We start from the raw sequence: 21,840 nt of genomic DNA on the forward strand, positions 1-21,840 counted from the left end.
GGTTTACATTTAACACAATCCATGATGTAAGATATTTGGTTCTTTGATAGATATAAGACAGCACATGGACAAAGAGATCCATTTGTATCTCTCACGTCCCAAATAGCAGTGCACCGATAAATATAAGACAGATATGCGAACTGCTAAAAGGAATGGGAGAAAGGGTATATGGTATAAAAAATTTCGAAGGAACATGGATGCAGCTACTAGCTATTGACCCAAACAGTCTGCAGCAGTCAAGCATCATGGATGACTGACGAGCCAAATAACTGGCTGAGTAAAGATTCCCTGGTGGTCTAATGCAATTGATGCCTTCCAGAAAGAAATCCTCCAAGAAAATGGGGTGCCCCCCCCCCCTCTCCCATGCCCCAACCTTTGAGTAAAAAAAAAAAACAAAGAACCATCTTTGAGCAATTCACTTTTCAATGTGGCATTTAGATTGTGCATTTACCAATTCATGATCTAGATTTTACACAGCTTGACTTAGAAACCTAGTCACTATTGCAGCATTTTTATATATTAATAAAATTATAAAAATCATTGAAGTTGTCGAGTTCAAATTTGAAGGAGTCCCTGGTGCCTTCAATTTGCTTGAGATGCGAAAATTGCTTCCAACAACTTGGGAGTGAAGTGATACCTATAGGAAATGAGTTTGAGGCCTAAAAGTCATTCTCAGACAAGACAGATAAAGAAAAATCATTAAGGGAATCTTTGATCTTTTTCAATTCCTTGACTTACACATTCCACAATTGATGAGATGGGATGCATCTAAATTTCTTGCTATCACATTGGTGAAGTCACTCTCTAAATGTGGAGTAAAGGAGGTTGCGGTGAAATGGAACAGGTTATTAACGAAGAGAAATAAATTTATGGATATCCTAAAAAACAAAAAGAAAATACTCAACAGGCACAATATATGGGCTAACGGCTGAAATTTCATATATAATGGCATGGCTAAGAAACTCCAAAAGTTATAAAGCATTTAATTGTTGACAAGCCTAACAAATCAAAACTGCCAAATATTAAAGAAGGTACACATTAAGAAGGAGAAAACCAGTCATACAATATTCTTTGATGAAAAATCAAGAAGTACCTGGACAAATCTTTTGATGAACCGAACGCTAGTTTTCTTGACAGTAGCAGCCAACAAATCAGAGCTATCACAGCTTGAAAAGAATGTGTTCCGTTTATTTCGTGCAAAACAGGTGATGATTGAAAGTGGCAGCAGGGTTAGAACTAATGATACAATATACGGGAGAAATCAATAAGTTGTGCTAACATAGTATCAGCAATCTACTTGCAGCATATATCCCAACCTAGTGATACCAAGAAACCACTGTCAATATAATGTCTCATCCTATACAATTGATGGGGTTTCTTGAGACTCATAAGTGATAATGGCATCATATCTGTTACATGTAATGTCACAACCCAGGATTAAAAAGGCTTGCCAGAAGGTATTATTTGAGTTCCTTGATCCTGTATAAGTAGCCAAGATCTATCCAGCGAATAACCGATGTGGGACTAAACACATATCCGCACAGGTCCTCACATACTCTCTCCATTCAAACCCTAACGTTCTCGTCAGGCTAAGGGTTCAAATCTATTCAAATCTAATTACAAACACCACGATCGGCCCGTGGTCAGCCTCAATGGATCCGTGCTGCAGTGTCCCCTAGTCCACATAGATTATGGGCCGGGTCCGCTCTGATACCATTTGTCACAACCCAGTACCTCACCCAAAAAGACTAGCCAAAAGGTATTATTTGGATTCCTTGATCCTGTATAAGTATCCAAGATATATCCAGCGAATAACCGATGTGGAACTAAATACACGTCCGCACATATCCTCATATGTAATGTAAAAGCAAGGGTCATTTCAAAAATTACTAGAAAATAGTTGACTTATTTAAGGTGTGACTTGCATGTGTACTTTTGCGATCTACAACAAGGCTCTAGAGACAGTGCACCATTTTTGTTGAAAGAGCAAGAAGCACCATCTAGCAAAAATGTCTAAAGAGCACTATAAATGAAAAAAGCTTCTTTCTGTCAATAGCCAATAAGAACCATCAGAGCCTGACTGGCATGTATAAGATCAAAAGTTCATCCACAATGGGCATGACAATAAAGTGGCATAGTCTAGAGGTTTCACAATTTAAAACACAGCTCAAAATATAAAGATATTTTTGGAGTACACTATACACATAATCCAGCTTTCAATCTAGTAAGACACGCATGCAAACATGCAATGTGTGTGATGAAGGTTTTCAAGATACTGATACATTAAACATTTTTATACAATGTAATACCTACATAAGGTCTATACCTTAAAGCCACTTTAGGAGAAGGAAAAATAAAAATTGTCACCAATAAAGTTTTGTTCAAATGCTTCATACAATTTACATTGACTGGTCAAAATCAAAAGTAACACCAATAATAATAAAGCAAGATAAAAATCCAAATTACGATTCGTTAGATTTCTTTTCAACTGTCTATCCTGCAGGTTAGAAGTCTAATTGCACTAATAATTCCAAAGTCCATACAATCAAAATTTATTTAGAACTTAGGATCAAAAATGAGCTGCAAAGGCTAGTGCCCATCAAATGTTATCAAATGCAGCAGATTCTGTCAGGATTCGGATCAAGTTGTAAATCATAAAGCTGTTCTGATTGGATCAGATCATGGATTAATACATGAGCATAAAATTTTTTTTTCCAATTTCGTCCAAATTATAAAATTATACAAAATATAATAATTGAAAAAAATAGAGTTAAGTACAAATTAGATGAATGAAGAATAAAAACGAGCAAGTATAAATCTACTTGAGCACCATCATATGGCTATACATAGCATGACCAATGAGACCAAAATAATGCCTACTTGTTGAAGAGAATTGTATATTACCACTTCAAATACACTATCTAAATCATCTTTCAAGTAGAAAAATTTATGCAAAAAAATAATCATATTTTCATGAATATTTGCAAGAAGATGAACCTTTGCCACTTATTTCACTCATTGAAGTCCAAAATTTTATCTTTATTTTTCGGGGTAAAAAACTGTATGGGATTGCTAATTTTATGTACCCAAGGCTTATTGGTAAAAAAAAATAATTGTAAAAACCAACAGGTCAAAAAATTATATGAAAAGAACCTTTCATTTATTTTAATGTTAATAATATGATGAAGTCGGGTCATATGATTTATGAGATCGTATGATCCATGTTGGCAGAGTATCATTCACTCTTATCCTAATAAAAAAATGAGATATAAATCACTTTGGGCTATGATCGATCAAAGGATTCGAACAATGTATCTTAAGTCTGACAACAATGAATGCAGCAAAGCCAAACAGAGGCATTGACTCAAATATGATCATACACACACACACACACACACACACACAAATATAATATGAAAAGGGGAGGCTTTACTTCACTTCTAGTGAAAGAAAGAGGCAATATTTGGACCAAGAGGACTGGTCAGCTTAAGTTTCTGCATGTGTCTTTATCAATATGGGTTAAGATAACTGTAGCATGAAAGATTAACACACGGGCCACATATATAACAGAAACACAAAACTGATGTGTTAGAAATTTTAAGAGATTGAAAATTAATCAACAACAAAGACAAGCTTTCTAATCTCTCCTTTTAAACCTTAGGAGCATGTAAAAAGCGTAAGTTCACTGTAAGTGGAAGAGTATAGTTGCATATGTTTAACTGATAATAGTTAGGGAACAATTCCCAAGAAAGACAGTCTCATAATTTGAACAAGTAATGTACATGAAAATATCACAATACATCATACCCAACCTATGATCTTCCCAGCATACAAAGTACTATGATATTCCAGATAGTACCTGGGTAATTGGATGGCATTTATTCCTTCGTTGATTGCAAAAATGATGACCATCCAGGCAAGGCACTAACATTGAAGATCATTGTATTGACAGTTGAAGTGGAAATGCCTTAAGGAAATAAAAATGAAGCTTAAATATTCACAAGCCTCATAAGAGGAAAAAAGGAGAGAAACACACTGAATAATCACAAGCAACACGAGTTTCCATAATTGGTTTCAATAGCAGGCTGTTTAACTTGCTTAAAATTTTACTTTTCTCCTGAAAAGCTGCAACGTGCTTCCACAGTTATGCCCATATTCGCTTGTTTGGGAGAAGATCTAATGTCTTGATCTTATCTATTCTAGCAGCCACAATAAAGTCGTTCATACTTAAACCACCTGCAATATGGAATTGAGGGGGAAATTTTATTACCTCTCCAAATCTGGAAAAATATGTCTGTGGACAAATTCTACACCAAACCCGCAAATAAGAAAGGTATTAACATCAGCAAAATAGAGAATTAATTGTTAAACACTATATATAGTTCAGTTAAAGAATGACTTTTCTGAAGGTTTTAACAGCAAAAGGAGCTTACATGCATGTAAGACATATAACACATAACATGCAGTGACAAAAACAGCATGGGGAAATATTTCCCGAGTAGAAATCTGCTTCCCCAACTAAACTGAGGTAATATACACAACTGTAAAATTTTGTGAGCCTAAATTAATTTAGATAAGTGGCACTTTATGTATATAAATTACTTTTCTATGATAACATTCAACACAAATCATAACCAAGAGGCCTTAGCCCTGCTATTTGTGCTTGGCATAATTAGTCTTCCGTGACCATTGCATTCCAATTGGAGGCCCCAAGGTGATATCTAGCCTATCAGTTTCAATGCAGGCAACATGAATTCCATGTACTATGTTTTAATTCTACATGGCATTAGCTACACTAACCTAACATGCAGTTAATATTTATGATTTTGCCATTCCAGGCCTAACATGACCCAGACATTAATTTTTACAATTTTCTAGGCTGTTTTTCTAACCTTTTCTACAAATCTACTAGAAAGATTAGTAAGAGTGCAGCAACCCATGTCCAATAATTTAAGGCTTCCAAAATGCCATTTTTGACCAAAATACAGAATGTGGTTTAAGTGGTCAGCCACTTTATCGTTGCTTCTTGCCCTATGCTCTAATCAAGGAGACATTGAGGAGAGGGGGGATAGGAAGGGCCAAACCAGGCCTAAATAAATCCTTTCTTTCTTTAAAACAAATCACGTAAAGTGCTTTGTCATCCAAAACTAAGAATCTTTTATAGACTTTACATGGCTTGCTTTGCAAGTAAACTAGGGCTCTTAACAACCGAATAGTAAATATGTATATGGACACCCAAAAACTTTCATTAAAAACAAAATAAATTTCAGAATCCCACCATGCAGATATAAAAAAACACCTAAAACATGGAAAAATCAAATCCTAACAATATTATGGCTTATCCAACCCAATATGTAACTAAAGGAGGACTCTTTCACACCATCCTACTTGAAATAGGATTCTAAAGTCCAAAGACTGGAAAAATGCAATAAAATATATGGCGAACTAATCTTTGTTCGCCATCACTTTCCCTCTTAATGTTGCAAGTTAACACTAATTCATCATATGGAGAGGCTAAGAAAAGATTATTATCTATTAACGTTATTACCTTTTCAAATCTCTAAAACCCCTTGAACCTTTTCTTGGGATCCCCATTGATAAGGCTGAGTGACCACTGGAGGTAATTTACAATACAGGCTTCAACTTCATTCCTCTAAGTGACTCCAATATCAGTCTTCTTGAAGACTTTTACTTTGAGGATCAACCAAAATATTTTTTGATTTGTCATAATCAATAACAAGTACCCCGCATTTTTACAAAATCGTATGTCATGCATACAAATCTGATTCTCATTATATTCCTTATGCTCAATGAATGCTGATTGGCCATCATATTATAGGCACAGTAGGGACTAGCTTACCCCACAAAGGAATGGCTGCAAGCAGACTCCTAAGCAATCTACCTCCTCCCTAGCAAGGTCAAGAAAAATGAAATCAGCCTCTATTGTGGATCTAGATATCAAGGTCTACTTGATAGAATTCTAAGCCATAGCAGCACCTCCTATGGCTACATAACCCACTAGTTATTTTTTTCTCCTCTAGGTCAGATATTCAATTTGCATCTTACCTTCAACATATGTGTGTATCCTCCACAGAACAATCCAATATTATACCTTTAATATATCTTATCCATAAGGCACTCCAACTAAGTTTATCAGGGATAACTGATGTACCAACTACTTGTCTAGTATAAGTAGCAAAAAATTAAGGCACCTAATTATTTGAGCATGTTTGAATTCTACCGAGCTCTCTTTTTTTGATTCTTCTTCAATCTATTATAGCATCAAAAGGGGTGCCAGCCAGTTTAATTCAGAACAATGTTTTGTTTTTTACATAGTGTAACTAACTACTTTGGGCAATTTAGTACCTTTTGGATGTGCTAAGTCTCCAAGATCAGATGGTTCCAAGTCAAATGTTATAGAGCCTTTTTTATTTGGTTCTCTCCTTATGACATCAAAAGTTTAATACTCTTCTCCTTTACTTCTTTCTCCGGGCAAGGCATTGTGATCACAAGATTGTCCTTTTGTTGCATCTAGAATGAGGGACCACCAACGAGGAGATTTTCTTTGTATCTTGCGAATGAACTGCCATGATCCTGCATACGGTAACATGCCATGGAAACTCCTTTGTTCACTTCTCTATTTCTAGTTCTTCCTTGCTTCCTGACTTGTTAGAGTTTCTAGACTTCAGTTTTCATGTTCTTTGCCATAGTATTTCCAACATCAGCAACTTTAAATGCACTTTTTGGCAAAACAAAAATGGTTATGAGTTATGACTTTCTTGTCTGAACTCAAATTGATATGATTTTTATATAATGAAAGATTATATAGAAGGTTATTTATTAGTCTTGGCTTTAAACTCTGCATAGACTTTGCTTGGTAAAGCATTCTTTCAGTCGCTACTGCTCGTTCCAACTGAGATTGTTGCTATTAGACCTTGACTTCGGTCCATCATTAACTAAACCTACTTGCACCTAATAATCTCTACCAAGGATCAATATAGCCGATTATTGATCTGTAGGAATAGAACAGTAGTTACTGCAACAAGCACCATAATGAACATCATAACAAGTACCATACAAATACCATCTAATATCGTGGGAATATATGATTGTAATATAGTAGGCAATGTCACCGATACTGCACCGGATATGGTAATACATATCAAAGAAACTACCTTAGTATGCAAGTCTATCAAATTGACTTAAACCACTCAATTCAGTGTGTATCATATTGAACTGGCGGAGAACCGACACGGTTCGGCATTTTGAAATGATATAGAATGTGAAGTGGCAGAAGTAGTTGAAATCAGGCTGAAGCGACCAGTTTCACTCAGTTTCAGGTGGTTCTAGCCAGTTTCACATGGCCAAACCAATGGGCCGCATATAAATAACTCCCCCTCCCTGGCTTACATTTCAATTGCAATCCCTAATCCTTGAGCCTCTCTCTTTCTCTCCTTCCACACACCCCACCCCAATCCCTCTTCAGCCCCTTGGCTTCCCACAATGGCGACCAACGACGGCCCCACGATGCATCTCACCCTATCAAATCTCTTCACTTCACCCTCTTGAGTCCCTCCTCATCTTCCGGTGACAACGATGGACAACAATAGCCCAGTGGCTCAGTGTTGCCACTCCCTTATCTCCATGGCAGCCACCAAGTCCCACAGCCGCACTGGAACCCCTATGCCTCCCTCCACCTCCCCCTTCTCTCTCTCTCTCTCTCAATCTCTCTGCAGAAACGGACCGCGTACCATGTATTGATAAGATACCATATGGTACCATGCTGACCGTGTACTTGCAGGTAATGGTACCTGTACCTCGAACATTGTTGGCAAGTATTGCAAAAGAAAAACAGTCATAATAATAGTAAAAGCTCAAGATCAAGCCTATGATATTAAGAATACACACCAAAGAAGCAATGAAGAGTACAACATCTTTGCTGAATAGAGACATTGTACTGTAACACTAGCTTGTGCACATTAATACCAAAATATTCCCATGCTTGCAGCCACAGGTGCCGTGTACTTACATAACCAAGCTCTCATACATCATCTATTGATTTAATGGCAAACAATCTAATTCCTATCTTTCATTAAAATATTATGTGTTAATCAATTAAAAATTATGAAAACAAAAATCATTACTCGACTAAGATGAGTTTAATGGTACCCACCTATCGAAGAAGTCCATAGTTCCACCCTAACTTGATTGGGCGGTTCCAAATGAAGATTTGGGTAATGCCCAGCAGCCTCTGCGACCTTATAAATTCTAGTAATAAGCTCTACTCCGCATCCATAATCCCGTACTCTCCACAGGCACTGTAGTTTTGCCTCTCCATCATCCTCGACTAGCCTCCAACCTACAACCTATTGAATATTGAATAAAATATTTTGAATCCAACGCATTATAACGTTGCCTGAAGTACTTGATAGGGTACATAAGCTCTCTGATTGCCTCGCAACCAAGTTAAATTGCCGTAATCAAAGCTGGAAGTACGTCAATTACCTTTTTAAGTAGCTTCTCAGCGTCCTTTCTCGATATGGGAGGCTGGGAGGGAGAGACGAGTTCGCAGCTCATTTGGGCAATAGAGAGAGCAGAGAGATTTGGGATCAGGATCCTGTGCTCCGTGTCCACGTTACCAACGACGTTCTCACAGAAATTGCTCTCGATCTCTGCCGGGAAAGGGTCTCTGGCGCCGAAATCGCCCAAGAGATCGCCACCCATGGCGAGAGGACGGAGACGGCGGCCTCTCCTCGTCCTCCTTGAAAGGCTAGAGAACGGCGAGACGGAGGAGGAGAAAGAGGTGAGGCGGTGGGAAGAGAAGGAATAGGAGGAGAAGGGAGGGCTGAGGGCGGGAACCAGAGAGAGGAGGGCGGATGCCATGGGAGAGACCGAGCAACTCCAGAGGCTGAAGCTCGAGGCCTATCCGGTAGCTTTGACGCTAGTTTGATAATATTCTAGGGATAAGTATACTAGTTTGAGTATACAGGTAAAGATTGAACTCGTCCCGACAAGCAAGTTGCAGAGGCCAGTAAAATTTTGACGCAACCGACAGTTACATATAACACCCTGCGAACATGTAAGTATTTTAGACAATTTCCTCGGAGAAAAACTTTTCACAAGGGGGTTATATGTAAAACGTTTAATTAGTTTGACTTAGTCTCGTCACACAATGTGCCGAACTACAGACGTAACCGAAATTACGAAAAACACCCTATCATTGTAAATTTTAATAAGTTTGATTTAATCTCATAACCTCCAGCAAACATGAACTCTGACATCATGTTGAGCAACCAATTGGTCCGAGAATTTTAATCTAATAAAAAAATCAATAATATATATCAAGCTCAGTAAATCGATATATATTTTTTAATATAATTTAATAAATAGGATAATTAAGTGTTGAATACAAAATAATATTTAAAGCCAAGCATGACACTAATTTTTTTTTCCATGATACCATTTTTTAGAAAAACTTAAATTTTTATTACATTACCAATAATATATCAAGCAACTGAGACTCTAGTGCTGAAAATTATAAAATTTACCATCAAAATTTGCAGAATTTTTAATTTTTTCTCTATTGCAATAGCGACTTTAGTGGCTCTATTGCAATACCTCGATAGGTCTTTTTCTTTTTTCTTATAGAATTTGAACCAGCTCACTCTATGACTATGCCTACATATTTTAAGGGATCTAAGTCAGCCTGTAATCTTATGATCTTACTAGTTGTACTTGTTTGATCTATGAATTTAATAGGATTTTCAACTTAATTATCCAAATAGGCTCTTAAAAATTTTATTCTTAAAAATTCTCATATTTCCTACATAATAAAAAAAATGCTATTGTTCAAAAAATAAAATTAGGAACGGAAATTGGATCATGTTAAATAAGATATGAGTAGAATCAAATATAAGATAGCTTAGAATATGCCAATCCAAAGCAAATATGTTGGTAAAATCAGTTAAAAATTTATATCCAAATTTGATCATTTTATTAAATAGATAATCCAAATAGAACTAAAATTTGTTGAATCAAGTCAAATAGGTTAAATAAGTTAAAGGGTTGCCATCCTTATAGTTAAAATTCCTATTGAAAATATAATTATTATTTTGACCGAATAAACAGGGAAGATGTCGAAATAACAGCCGTCACTCTCTCTCCTCTTTTTTTTTTTTGGATCAACATTCTCTCTCCTCTCCGTATACGTAAGTTTCGTAACAGGAAGCCCTATAAACCGATTCAACGATCTCATCAAGTTTCCCTTTCATGGAAGCATTTAGCGCCAAAAAAATATTTGGCGTCCCAATTCTAGCACCAAAAGAATCTCTACCAAGAATCATTTGGCGCTATCGAGCTTCTTGGGGACAATGGTTGGGAGCCGTAGCATTACACCCCGTTCCAGTGCTCGTAGCGTTGAAAACAACCCCACCGAATCCGAACCGTGGGAGGAAACGTAACCGGACCGCCGCATCACGTGATTTCTTTTTATTCTCTCTGAAGAATAGCCGAGCAGCAAGTCGGAGGCGGATACCCACCCCCGCCGTCGCCTCCTGACGAAAGGTCAGATCTCTCCCTCTTCGATAAATCCTTTCTTGCGTGCCTTTTAATCGCGATCTAGGTGTTTGTTTTGTCCTTAGCCGATTCCTTTGTTTTTTTTTTCAATCGAATGATTGGAAAAACCCATTTGTTCGTCAAGAATTTTTCTTGGAGTGGTTCATGTGGCTGCTGAAATTTCTCTTGTGGAATATGGAATGTGCTTCTGCTTCCTTTCATTCAAGGTGTGATAAGTTTTGATGGAGGTTACGAACGCTGTAGTTAGAGTGATGAAAAGAAAGGAAAAGGTTATAGTTGTTGATTAATTTTAGCTCCTGATCTCAAGCCGATTTGGGTAGTAAAAGCTTTTGATTGTTTTTTGAGACATAAAACACAAGAAAGATCATGATTACATAAAAGAAAAAAAGAAAAAGAAAAAACAGCCTTGAATGCAATGTAATCTACCTCCATGTGGGTGTTTCTGTGTGGGAAAAGAATCGGATTTGAGGGGTAGATTGTCATGCCCCCGCCTCCGCGAGGCACATGCGGCACCCAGTGCCCACGTGGGGGCCACATGATGGGGGACCACATGAGGGGGACCACGGAGCTCTCTTGCCAGATATTGTCTGGTTTCAGGGCACGCATGCGTGCCGCACGCGCTGCTCAGACCCCTCTCCGATTTTGTTTTCTACCCAAAATATGGCTGCAAGATTGGAAGTCATCCGCCTCATATGCCCAGGCTCTGAAACAAGTCTAGCCAATGTAGGATTTTTCATTCACCCACCCTCGGACTAGAGCCGTCCTCGGCTATGATACCAAATGTCATGGCCCTCTTTTTAAAGCGCCACACATAGGGGGGACGCAGGGCACCCCTGCTAGATATTGTCCGGTTCTTGGGTGTACGCGCACGCCGAGCTTAACCCCTCCCCGGTTTTGTTTTTCTCCAAAATGTGTCTACAGAATTTGGAGATACCCGTCTCATATGCTCAGGCTCGAAGGACTCTCTAGCCGATGTGGGATTAAGGAGCCTCTCACTCTCGAAGAATCAGACAAAATCTTGGAGCAAAGGACGATCAAAGATTATTTAGCAGCCATAATGGATTACAGTTTTCGTAACAGGAGACAAGAGAATGGAAACAAGCTTATTATTTAACCTGATTGATCTAATTTGCTAGGTTACAAGTTTATAATAGCCAAGAAGTCAAGAACTCCCTGTTATGAATTTAATTATTTTGTCGTCATTCTCGGTGTAAATGACCTAGACAAGAAGATCTAGAGTCTTTCAAAGTTTCAAGTTTTAATAGAATTTGTCAACCACCCAATAAAATGAAGAGTTCCTTGGAACTTTGAGGTTCTTAAAGGGAATGAAAGAGATCCATGACTCTCTCTCCTTTTGCGCCTGGTAGTTTGCATGTTATGTTATGTATGAGTTTCATGCATATCGTACTCATAGATCAGATTTTTACTATGTGACAAACTGCTGCAGTATGAGAGCAGTATTAGAGTTCCATGCTTGACATATATAAACTATGTTAAAATGCTGATGTGATTATTGGTTATCTTTCCTTCCAAGAATGAGCGTGCAATGAAATTATAAGATGACAGGTGATGAAAAGAAATGCAATGAAACTGAAAAAACATTTGAGCTTACTATTTTTTACGACTTAAAATGGATACTAATCTAGACATACATGATTGCTAAACCTCATTCATTACAAAGGCAACGTAGAGTTTGAGTCGAGTTTGAGTCATCGTATACCTTTGCAAAGACTGACACAGCAAGAGACGTCAGTAATCCAGTCATGTTGAACTTTACATTAGCTTGACTTGGAATCATTTTCTCTGTGCTTGTGCTCAACTCTTTTCTTATTGGTCCACACTTGATTTATATGGTATTGCAACACTTGAGCCATTCCATTTAGCCCATAAGTTTCAATTCAAGGTGTAACATTTTAAAGGAGGCAACTAGTTATGGCTGAAATATATCATTTCAATTATCATTGTTTCCTTTAGCCACTTGGTAATGTGTAATTTACTCTTTGTTAATGTATTGGATAAGTTTGCAAGTGTTAATCTTAAAGTGTAAAAATAAGATGAAGCTAATTAACCAGTTCTTTTGTGCTTGGCACTTTGAAATCATATCAAAAGTCTGCATAAATGATTTACATAAAGTAGACTGTTTGAACCTGAATTTTACTGTTATAATTGTTCTCTTGTTGAAACGGAAATATGAAATCTATTTTCCAACATATTTTAAAGTTTTGTTTGAAACACTGAGACAGCAATTAGAATGTTTTGATTCAGCCAGGATCGGTTCAAACTTGAATTTGTCTAATTTATGAAGACAAATTTATTGTATAAATGAGCTGCTATGTTCTATTAGTTTGTGTTTTCTTCATTTTCATGTTCGGAAATTTTTTATCTAAATTAAGCATATTCTTTGCAAGTGTTAAGAGGATTTGTGTTAAGAGGATTTGAAAGAACTGTAAAATTATAATATAAAAATATGTTAGAGGAAGGTAAAATTTTGCACATAGTTTGGCCATCTTAAGCTCAATAATAGACATTTCTATTCTTATTTGTTAGAATGCCGTCAAACAACAAAATAACATATAACATTTTAGATTAATTAGACTTGTTGAACAATTTAGTTTTTAAAAGCAATTTTTCATTCTATCGGTGTGAAGGCAATAAAACAAAATGCCCGAATGTCCTATACAATATAATATTTCTAAAATAATGTCCAGGTTATTTTTCTTGATGGGCTTATCTCTCAGGCCGGAGGGAAATCCAGGAAGGAGAAAAAGAGTGGTAGAAAAAATCAGATTCTTCAGATAGCAGCATCGAAAATTCAAGCCTTATGGAACCACCCAGCAGGCCTTAAAACCAGTTTGTCATTCTTTTCTCCTTTTTTCCTCTCTCAACTCTTTTATCTCAGCTGTGCTCCTATTATTAATTCTTCATTAGATTTTCTTTTATTTTCTTTTTCTAGATCCTCCCAACTCAGCCTCTGACATTGTGGTTTTAGTTTTTTAAGACAAATTCAATTGCATTTGATGTTAATATGTTTTATTCTAGTTGAAGATATTTGATGTTATTATGTTTTATTGTGGTTCTAGTTTTGTAAATCAAATTCAATTTTCATTTCATGTTAATACGTTTTATTGTAGTTGAAGATATTTTGATTCTTACTTCCCTTGGAGGAATTATGAAGAATTGACTGCTGGTTATTAGTTTAGGCCTGTGGACATGATCCGAAGAATTCACAGTTGTTCTAATCAAGGTCTATCGTACCACCCCGTACATGAGAAAACCTATATGAAACATACCTTCAAGTCGGTATAAGCCCCGTATCGCTCTATACCGGTCCGTACCGAGATGAAAATTGAAAAAAATTGTTAGAGAGCTATTTCGACACAGAGGTGTACCATACCGATAAGGTAGCGATACGATATCCGGTACCGAGATTGCGGCCTTTGGTTCTAATCATGGTCTGTCGTACCGGTCGGTACGGGCCGGTACCAGCCGGTACATACTGGTACCGAACCCTACCGGTACGGTACAGCTACATATTTCGGTACCGAACCGTACCGGCCCGTACCGGTCCATATCGATCGGTACCGACGCGTACCGGCCCGTACCGACCGGTACCGACCCATACCGACTCAGTACCGGCCCGTACCGAACCGGTACCGGCCCGAACCGACCAGTCCGTACCGGCTTCAATTTTTTTTGGCTTTTAGCTCGATCGGTACTGTACCGGTTCGGCTCGGTTTGATGCCCACCGGTATGTCGGTACAGTCGGTACCGCGTATCTTGGTTCTAATGCTATATGAGAGAGATTTCCTGATTTAGAATATGGGTTCATAGAATCAGCTGAAGCTATTCAGCACTTTATATGATAATATGAATTTAGAAACTGGATGTATATCTTTCTAGAATTTTCTCTCGATCTTGTATGAGAAGAATTTACAAGAATGTGTCTCTGTTTTAAAATGGGGTGGTTGTTGGAAATCCTGTTGTTCTTTTCTCTTTTCTTGTTGTACTTTTAGTAGGAATAAATTGTTGTCATTTTCTGCACTTCTTTTTGGAGAACTATCATGCTCTGAAGTCTGAACTAAGGGCACATATTTAAGTGTAAACAATAGAACCTTTTCTTGTGTTTTCATTCCCTGAACCAAGAGAAACATATTTAAGTGCAAGCAAAAGAATCTTTTCTTTGTTTTCAAAACAATGAGGTTAATATTCTGGAATTGTGAAATTTTCTTTTTTTAGTAAGAACAGATATTTCAGATTCCTTGTTATTGGACATCAAATTTGTAGCAGATGCTTTCAGTTTTTATAAAGTTCAGTATGTAAATTTAAATGGGTAAAAAAAATATTTTGAGATTGCAATTTTTGGTGCACGAAGTTTCTTTGCAACTGTGGTTTAATTACTGCTCCTGTATAAACTGTTCAAGAATGTACATCACACTAGCAAAAACTACAAGTATGATCATTTTCTCACGCTCTTTCTAAGTAAGTTTTATAGCAACCATACTTATAACTCATTAAATAAGTGATGGTTTCAAACATTCTCATTTTTCATCATATTTGTGAAATTGCTGGTAACCTGGAAATCTGGAATACTGAAAACACTTTGTAGTGCAAGCTGATAGAGAGCTTGATATGTAGATATGATTGAAAAATAAGTAGAAAGATTTGCATGCAGATTCTCTTCTTGTTATTTTCAGTATTTTCTTATGTCTTTTTCTCTGATCAGTCACCAACTCTACATACTTTTTATTGTTCACGAAAATAACATGTTTCTTGATTACAGTTCATTTTTGGGCCCCAACTTTTAAATGGGGTATAAACTTTGCAAATATCGCCGTCTTCTCCAAGCCACCGGAAAAGATTTTCCTACCCCCAGCAAATTGGTTTGTGGCCTCTATTATTCAACCTTAATCAATACATTAAACAATCGGGAATATTCTTGCTTTTCTTTTGATTCCTATTTAAGATATTCTTTGAAGACGAACATTTATCTTCATTTTTTGTTATCCAGTTGTTACTTGCACTGGGCTCATCTGGTCACGTTATAGCACAGTAATCACACCAGTAGTCTTTCATATAGGTTCTTCAATCATCAAAGATTTTATCTTATACTCTCGTGTCTTTACAGGTTGTAGCTAATTATTATCTGTTATGGTTAGTGTTTTGATTATGTTAGTGTCTGCTCAAAAGTCTGATTGTTGGTGTTCAACTCTGTACTGATGCGACATATCTAAATAATGTGCTTTTATATAGAAGCTGCATTTTAACTATATCAGGATTTCTTAGAAGCTCGCTAGAATTTTCACTCTATAGTTTGTCAACGTTCATAGTGCCTTGATATTATAAGGGCAACTTATTTTTGATGTGGCTATGCGATCAATGATTCAAGTGGCATAAATATGCTAAAAAAATTTACCAGGTTAGTACACCAACCTTTGTTTTCCAGTAGCTAGTTATTTGAAGTATCCAACATATTAGTTGTCTTTTTCTTTAAAACAATGTCAAGTGGTCCTCATAATGGACAAAATGTTATCCAGATCCTGCATTCCTGACCTTCCAGCTCATGACTTTAATTAAAGGCCTTTATTTTCACCATTCCCGCGTAGCAAGTTCATGAGGATTGTATCAGCTGTATCGGAGTGACATGCCTACAACAGGGTACCTAACTAGATATCTTAAAGTCAGTATGCAGTGATTTGCATGCAATCAAAATGCAGCATGTGCCAGTTTTGGAACCTGGATGCATGAAAGCAAATCATCATTTCATAGGATGCTTCGAGAAATTTTGTGCAGCAGCCAAGTATATGAGTTTTGATCTCGAGAGCATCGATTATTTGCTAGAAGAAAAGTGATGATCAATGGTGGTATTGATTCATTTATTCAATACATTCTTTTGGTGCATGAAAAAGTTTTAAGACCCTTTGTTGAATCCATTGTTTGAAGTTTTGTAGTGAGAAAACATGTTTTGTTCATGTTGTATTCATAATACATGAAGCAGGAGGCTTGGAGCATACTCAAACACAGCTCTAATAGGAGGAAGGAGCAATAGGTTCTCAATGATTAAATTACCTTTAGAGATAGGGGCAAATAAGATTTTGGGATCCTGGTGGGATCGTGTTCTGAGTACTAGGACAATGAAGATGAGATCCCTCTTGCGGATATTGAAAATGATATGTATTAATTTTTATCTCATTCGAATGATTTTAAGCAATTTACAAGAATAATATTAAATTTATCTTAGGATTAAATTAGTCAGTTATTGGGTGCAGTTCTTTGGATTAGTAAATTAGCTAGCTACTAGGAACCATATATATATGTTATGGCTGTATCACTTGTTTGGTTCCCCTGATGAAGATGGAATTAAGCATATTGTCTTGTGCAAATTGTCAATTATGCGGGGACCTGTCAGAAAGTTATTAACCCATTAGGTATTCAGGCAACTCTTTTATATTGAAAGAAATGAAACAGCTGTTTTATATGAGTCAGCAGATGTGTTCTAATGTAGCGAACTTAGTAAACAGCTAATGTCTTCCGAGTTAATTTATCAATCTTCATCTGGTAATGTCATTTGCTGCAGCCAAAAAACAGGAGTTTTACATATTATGCCTGCTGACTTTTGTATCATGAAGGTCTTTGTACCATTACTTACTGTTGATCTTATTATCTTTGTTTACTTTTGATATTTCAGAAAAACTGGAATCTTTTCAGTGTAAACGTTGCAATGGCTGGGACAGGCCTTTATCAACTTTTTCATAAAATTCGGTATGATAAAGTGTTTGCTAGAATTTGTTTTGTAAATGGGTACTGCCCATTATAAATCTGAATCATAGAGCAGGATTTATATTTCAGATGTTTTAAGCACCAACTCCTATAGTCTGTTTTATTAAGTAGTGCTATAGTTCTATAGCTTGTGTAACAGGTTACATGGCAGAGAGTGGTGGAAGCTAATAGCTACTATAAGTTGCTGGCTTGTTTAAATAGAAAATTTCAAATTCCAATTTGTGTTTATTTATTTATCTAAATACCTGGCAAATGAGATTAGCAGATAATGGGCATGTCAATAGGTTGGCTCGGATTGCTAAACTGATTATCTTTGAATGACCATAATCATGTATACCTGGCAAATGAGTATCCAAAAAGCCAATCCCAAATAATTGGGAATAGGCTGGATGGTTATAGCCATGGGTATGTACACCTTATGCAAGCCTTAGTTCATCCATTTACATTTGTTTTTATCAATTCTTTTCATAATTGAATTCTGTAAGAAATAATAGCAAATTTAGCAGTATAAGTATTTACGTATAGGCTATTAGGTGATAAGAACTATGTGCAAACTTTCCAGCTCAAGCAACATTATTTCTAGAAGAAAAAAGAATTTTTCACTAGAATAAATGGCTTTTTGTCTAGGAAATGTCAAAATTAAATCAAGACTGGGTCTTTCTTAACTCGTATCACTGAGTCTTTTTAGTTTTGTCATTTGTTGCTACTCGCTAATAACATCGTGAAGTAAGGTTCACTCACTAGCGAGCAGTAGCTGAGTATTTTCTTACTCATTGTTGTTTCTCGTATGTTGTTTACAGTTTGTCCTTGTGTTGTATTCTGCAAATCCTTGAGTTTATAGGAGTGGATAATCATGAGGTTATGTGTTCAGATTCATGTATTAACTTGTAAAACATATTAACAAATTGTTCGTGTTTGCGCTTATGGTGCCGGTGCCATTGTAGTTAAATTGGTCCTTAGCTCAAGAACATAATTTTAGTTTTGATTAAATTTTTGTGTCAGATACATTCTAACTATAACTTGAGGGCTGTAATTTGAGATCTCGGCTTTAATTTTCAACTTTACTAGAATCGGCCACATGAAATGCATGTGGGTGGAGACGCACAAACCCTGGACGGAGCCTCATGCATCATCAGGAGTTTCCTTTCAATAAGATAAAAAGTGTAGTGGTCTAGAATGTTTATTTTCAAGAATAAAGCAAAAGAACTGTTCGTTTTTCCCTCACCACTATGAGTAGTTGTGAACCCGAAGTTGCTGGGAAAAAGGCTTCTTCATTGTTCGTAATCATAATCATGGATGGTTGCCATCTTTGCCAGTTCATAAAGAAAGTGGGCCTCTTAAAGTAGAGGTACGGCACGCCATGGCCGTCTAGTAATTATTCTCAAAGCATCATGTCCCCAAGGTACAATTATATGTATCCTGCTTGTTACAAAACAAACTTTAGTTTCCCATATGCCACTCGAAATACACATCTCTGCAACATCGTAGATTACGAATTTGCAAACTGAACAATAAATGGTCATTTCTATCCAGTTTGCTGCCTTCTTTGCCTGTCACTTTGGAATGCCATAGTTCTGCTATGACTGTCGTATGTGCAACCATGTTTATCATTTAAACTGAAATTTGCAACCTCGCTATATGACTTCGTCCATCAGCATTTCATCTTTCAAGCGGTCCACAGTGTGGAGACTGATGCTCTGACTGATCCAATATTATTTTTCAGGCATGATCATGCTTCTGAGTTAAGGGTACCTGTGAAAGAATGAACGAAATCACATCCTAGACTCTGCAAGCTGTGGATTCGGCTTGGTGATCAGGAGCAGTTCAAGAGTGGTTACTGAAGGTTGTCACTATGGTTCAAATTCAACAATGTTACTGTATCTTGAATGGATGAAAGGCGAGGGGGAAAAACCTGAAATAAAGTTCTGTAATTCTATTGAGAGCAGTTGTATGGTGTTCATCATTTGTAGCTGGCTGCTTTCATTTGTAGTACTGATGATACTATTACACTCAGTTCTAATTTAGTTCCCCTGCCGTTTGAACGGGAATATCGAATATGGATTTTGGTGGGAAAGCTCCATAGTCCCTTCTAATTCTGTGAATGATCTCGCAGACCACATTCCTGTGTTCGTTGGCTCAGAATCGTCCACTTTAGGAGCTAAAACAAGTTTTCATGAAGGAAATCATTTCCAATACTACAAATGTAATTATCAAGGAAACCACTCTTCTTATTTATTTATTATTATATATATATATTGAAAAAAGACAGAGGATCTAATACTGTCCTGAGCACGTACTGCCAATTTAGCTAAAGTGGGAATCTCCAATTCCTTGCATTTTGAATCCCAACAATTTATCAGTATGGGAAAAGCAAAGAATGACATTGAACTGACTATATTCTCGATATTTATTAAATTATATCTAATCATTCATCTGCTAACAGTTCCAAGGCAACTTACTAATAGAGTTTGTCAATGACTATTTGAATATCATTTTTTATTTTTGTTATTTTTTTCAAGTCTGAATTAAGGCTGAATTCATAACATCTGAGGAAAATTATTGAAACATTGTTTTTAAAGCTGAGTTGATGATCCTTGGCCTTAATTCAGTGAATGGGGGAATTCCTGTCCAAGCAAGTGAGAAGCCTTAATTATGAACTTAATATAAGTTCACAAAATATATGATTTCTTATGAGAGACCAGATTGAATTGGATTATTAAGCTCAACAAAAGATAAGGGATCGCAGATCCCTCGCCCAAATGTTCATGGCAATCCGTTTGATGAAAAGCTTCTCTTTTCTTTGGATAGATAAAACTACTAGAATCGGCTAATCCGAGAGCAAAATTGTGTTTCGACCATCCAAATGAAAAATTTTATTTTGAAAACTAGATTTAGTTATTTTGTTATTTTTGATCAAATAAGGTTTCGGCGATGATTATGAAGTATCCCTCGGATAAAACTGATAGGGCAACAATTAGGAGGGGTGCAAGCCAAAGCATCCAACAAGGTCAACAGCCTCATTTTCATATCTGAAACAGATGGCAGAATTTCTCTACGCTGAATAGGTTTGTCTGAAATCATGAGGCCATGTGGTTGACTTAGTGATTCCTTCCATGTTTTTCTCGGAGTTTTTATAATTAGATCAGTCGCGATTTCTTCTTCAAACTTGCGCAGCAAGTGCAGAAGTGCTCGTAGACCGAACCATAAAGAAGACATGAGGCCCCACCCAATAAAAAAAAAGGAAGACTTGACGTTACCATTGAATTATTTAACGTGCAGTAGCATGGTGAGTGATGCTCTTCAGCTACATGTCTTCAACCGACTTGGAAGTTGCCATACTTTTAGGTCGAGCCAATTAATGCGACTATGAAGGTGCTTTCTTCCTTCTTCCAGATGGATCACCATTATTGGTGCAAAGTCAAAAAGAAATACTATTATGGTTGAAGCTAAACTTAGCAGAATGTGACATGAACTTCTCCATCATGGATTTATGTTTTTGCTTGCAAAAAGACTAATTACTGTTCTGCTGCATCTTTCAATGATGTTACTTGCAAGCATCTTCTTGGTGCTTGCAGGAGAAGTTCTTGACATATTTGTGTCATGAGGGTGAGAGATTCTGCAAGTAGGACACCGTTGTGATGTCTCTGAAGAGTAACTGGGAACTAAGCCTATTTTCTTCTATGAAAAAGATGCATGTATCGTTACTTTCTTGTTTTACATAGAGAATCCTATTTTTTCAATAATAAATCACAATCATTTTCTAGGTACTATGACTCATGACTAAAGTTAACTACAGGTTGACGGATCAATTTGGTGTCGCCAGACGGCAGCTACAATGTCAAATCAAAATTGTGCAAATGATATCGAAGTCGATTGATCAACTTGTTTTAGCAAAACTTGTAGATCGAAATCTAAAGCCGAGACTTCTTTTTGCAGTCATGCATCTAAATTCGGATTTACTTGGTCCACCACTTGTTTTTATTTCTTATTCTTACTTTTACAACTTCGATTTAAAACTTCCTTGCTTTAGATGTGGCCAATAAATCTTTATATTCTTGGGGTAATTAATCACCTCAACATTATTTAGCATATCAAGCTAGTTACATCAGAAGCCAAACTTATTATCTTTTCCGAGGGGAATCAATTCATATAACATGAGCTTTGCTTCTACATACACGTCACCTTCTTGAGATTTAAAGTTGGAATTAACTTAAACAGCAAAATTAGAATGGTGATTGAGGAAAGAAGCGATGCTTATTCCATTCTTAAGCCAATATCTTCCTATTTACTAATTTTTCAACCCTGTGTTCTTAAATGGACCGGACCGCGCGTACGTCTCATTTAATATCGTAAGACGTGGTTCCGCTGTATCCAAACACGCGTCTCTTCACACGATTGCTGAGGGAATCCTTGAGACAACCAAGAAATTTCCTCTCTGTTTGCAGAAATTTCTATACACTACGTACGTTAACAATGGGAGTAATTGAG

The 21,840-nt window shown here is 36.7% G+C and overlaps 1 protein-coding gene and 1 long non-coding RNA gene across 4 annotated transcripts; one reads left to right on the top strand and one right to left on the bottom strand.

Annotated features, from left to right (window-relative positions):
• Nucleotides 1-3,705: 3,705 nt before the first annotated feature.
• On the bottom strand, nt 3,706-8,959 carry LOC103710760 (probable pterin-4-alpha-carbinolamine dehydratase, chloroplastic). Its single transcript, XM_008796639.3, has 3 exons — nt 8,506-8,959; nt 8,174-8,366; nt 3,706-4,236 (listed from the first exon to the last, which is right to left on the bottom strand). The coding sequence occupies exons 1-3, from the start codon at nt 8,881-8,883 to the stop codon at nt 4,145-4,147; spliced, it is 663 nt and encodes a 220-aa protein (XP_008794861.1). The 5' UTR covers nt 8,884-8,959; the 3' UTR covers nt 3,706-4,144.
• A 1,365-nt stretch (nt 8,960-10,324) lies between these two features.
• LOC103710803 lies at nt 10,325-19,448 on the top strand. 3 transcript variants are annotated; one of them, XR_003386390.2, is made up of 5 exons: nt 10,325-10,563; nt 13,314-13,425; nt 15,356-15,455; nt 17,261-17,334; nt 19,076-19,448. It is a non-coding gene; the product is annotated as an uncharacterized LOC103710803 (long non-coding RNA). The 3 variants fall into 3 exon arrangements; XR_003386389.2 differs by having other exon boundaries at nt 10,328-10,563; nt 13,284-13,425; XR_003386391.2 differs by lacking the exon at nt 15,356-15,455 and having other exon boundaries at nt 10,341-10,563; nt 13,284-13,425; nt 19,076-19,445.
• The last annotated feature ends 2,392 nt before the right edge of the window (nt 19,449-21,840 follow it).

This window comes from Phoenix dactylifera, chromosome 2, assembly GCF_009389715.1.
Source record: "Phoenix dactylifera cultivar Barhee BC4 chromosome 2, palm_55x_up_171113_PBpolish2nd_filt_p, whole genome shotgun sequence".
Taxonomy (NCBI): Eukaryota; Viridiplantae; Streptophyta; class Magnoliopsida; order Arecales; family Arecaceae; genus Phoenix; species Phoenix dactylifera.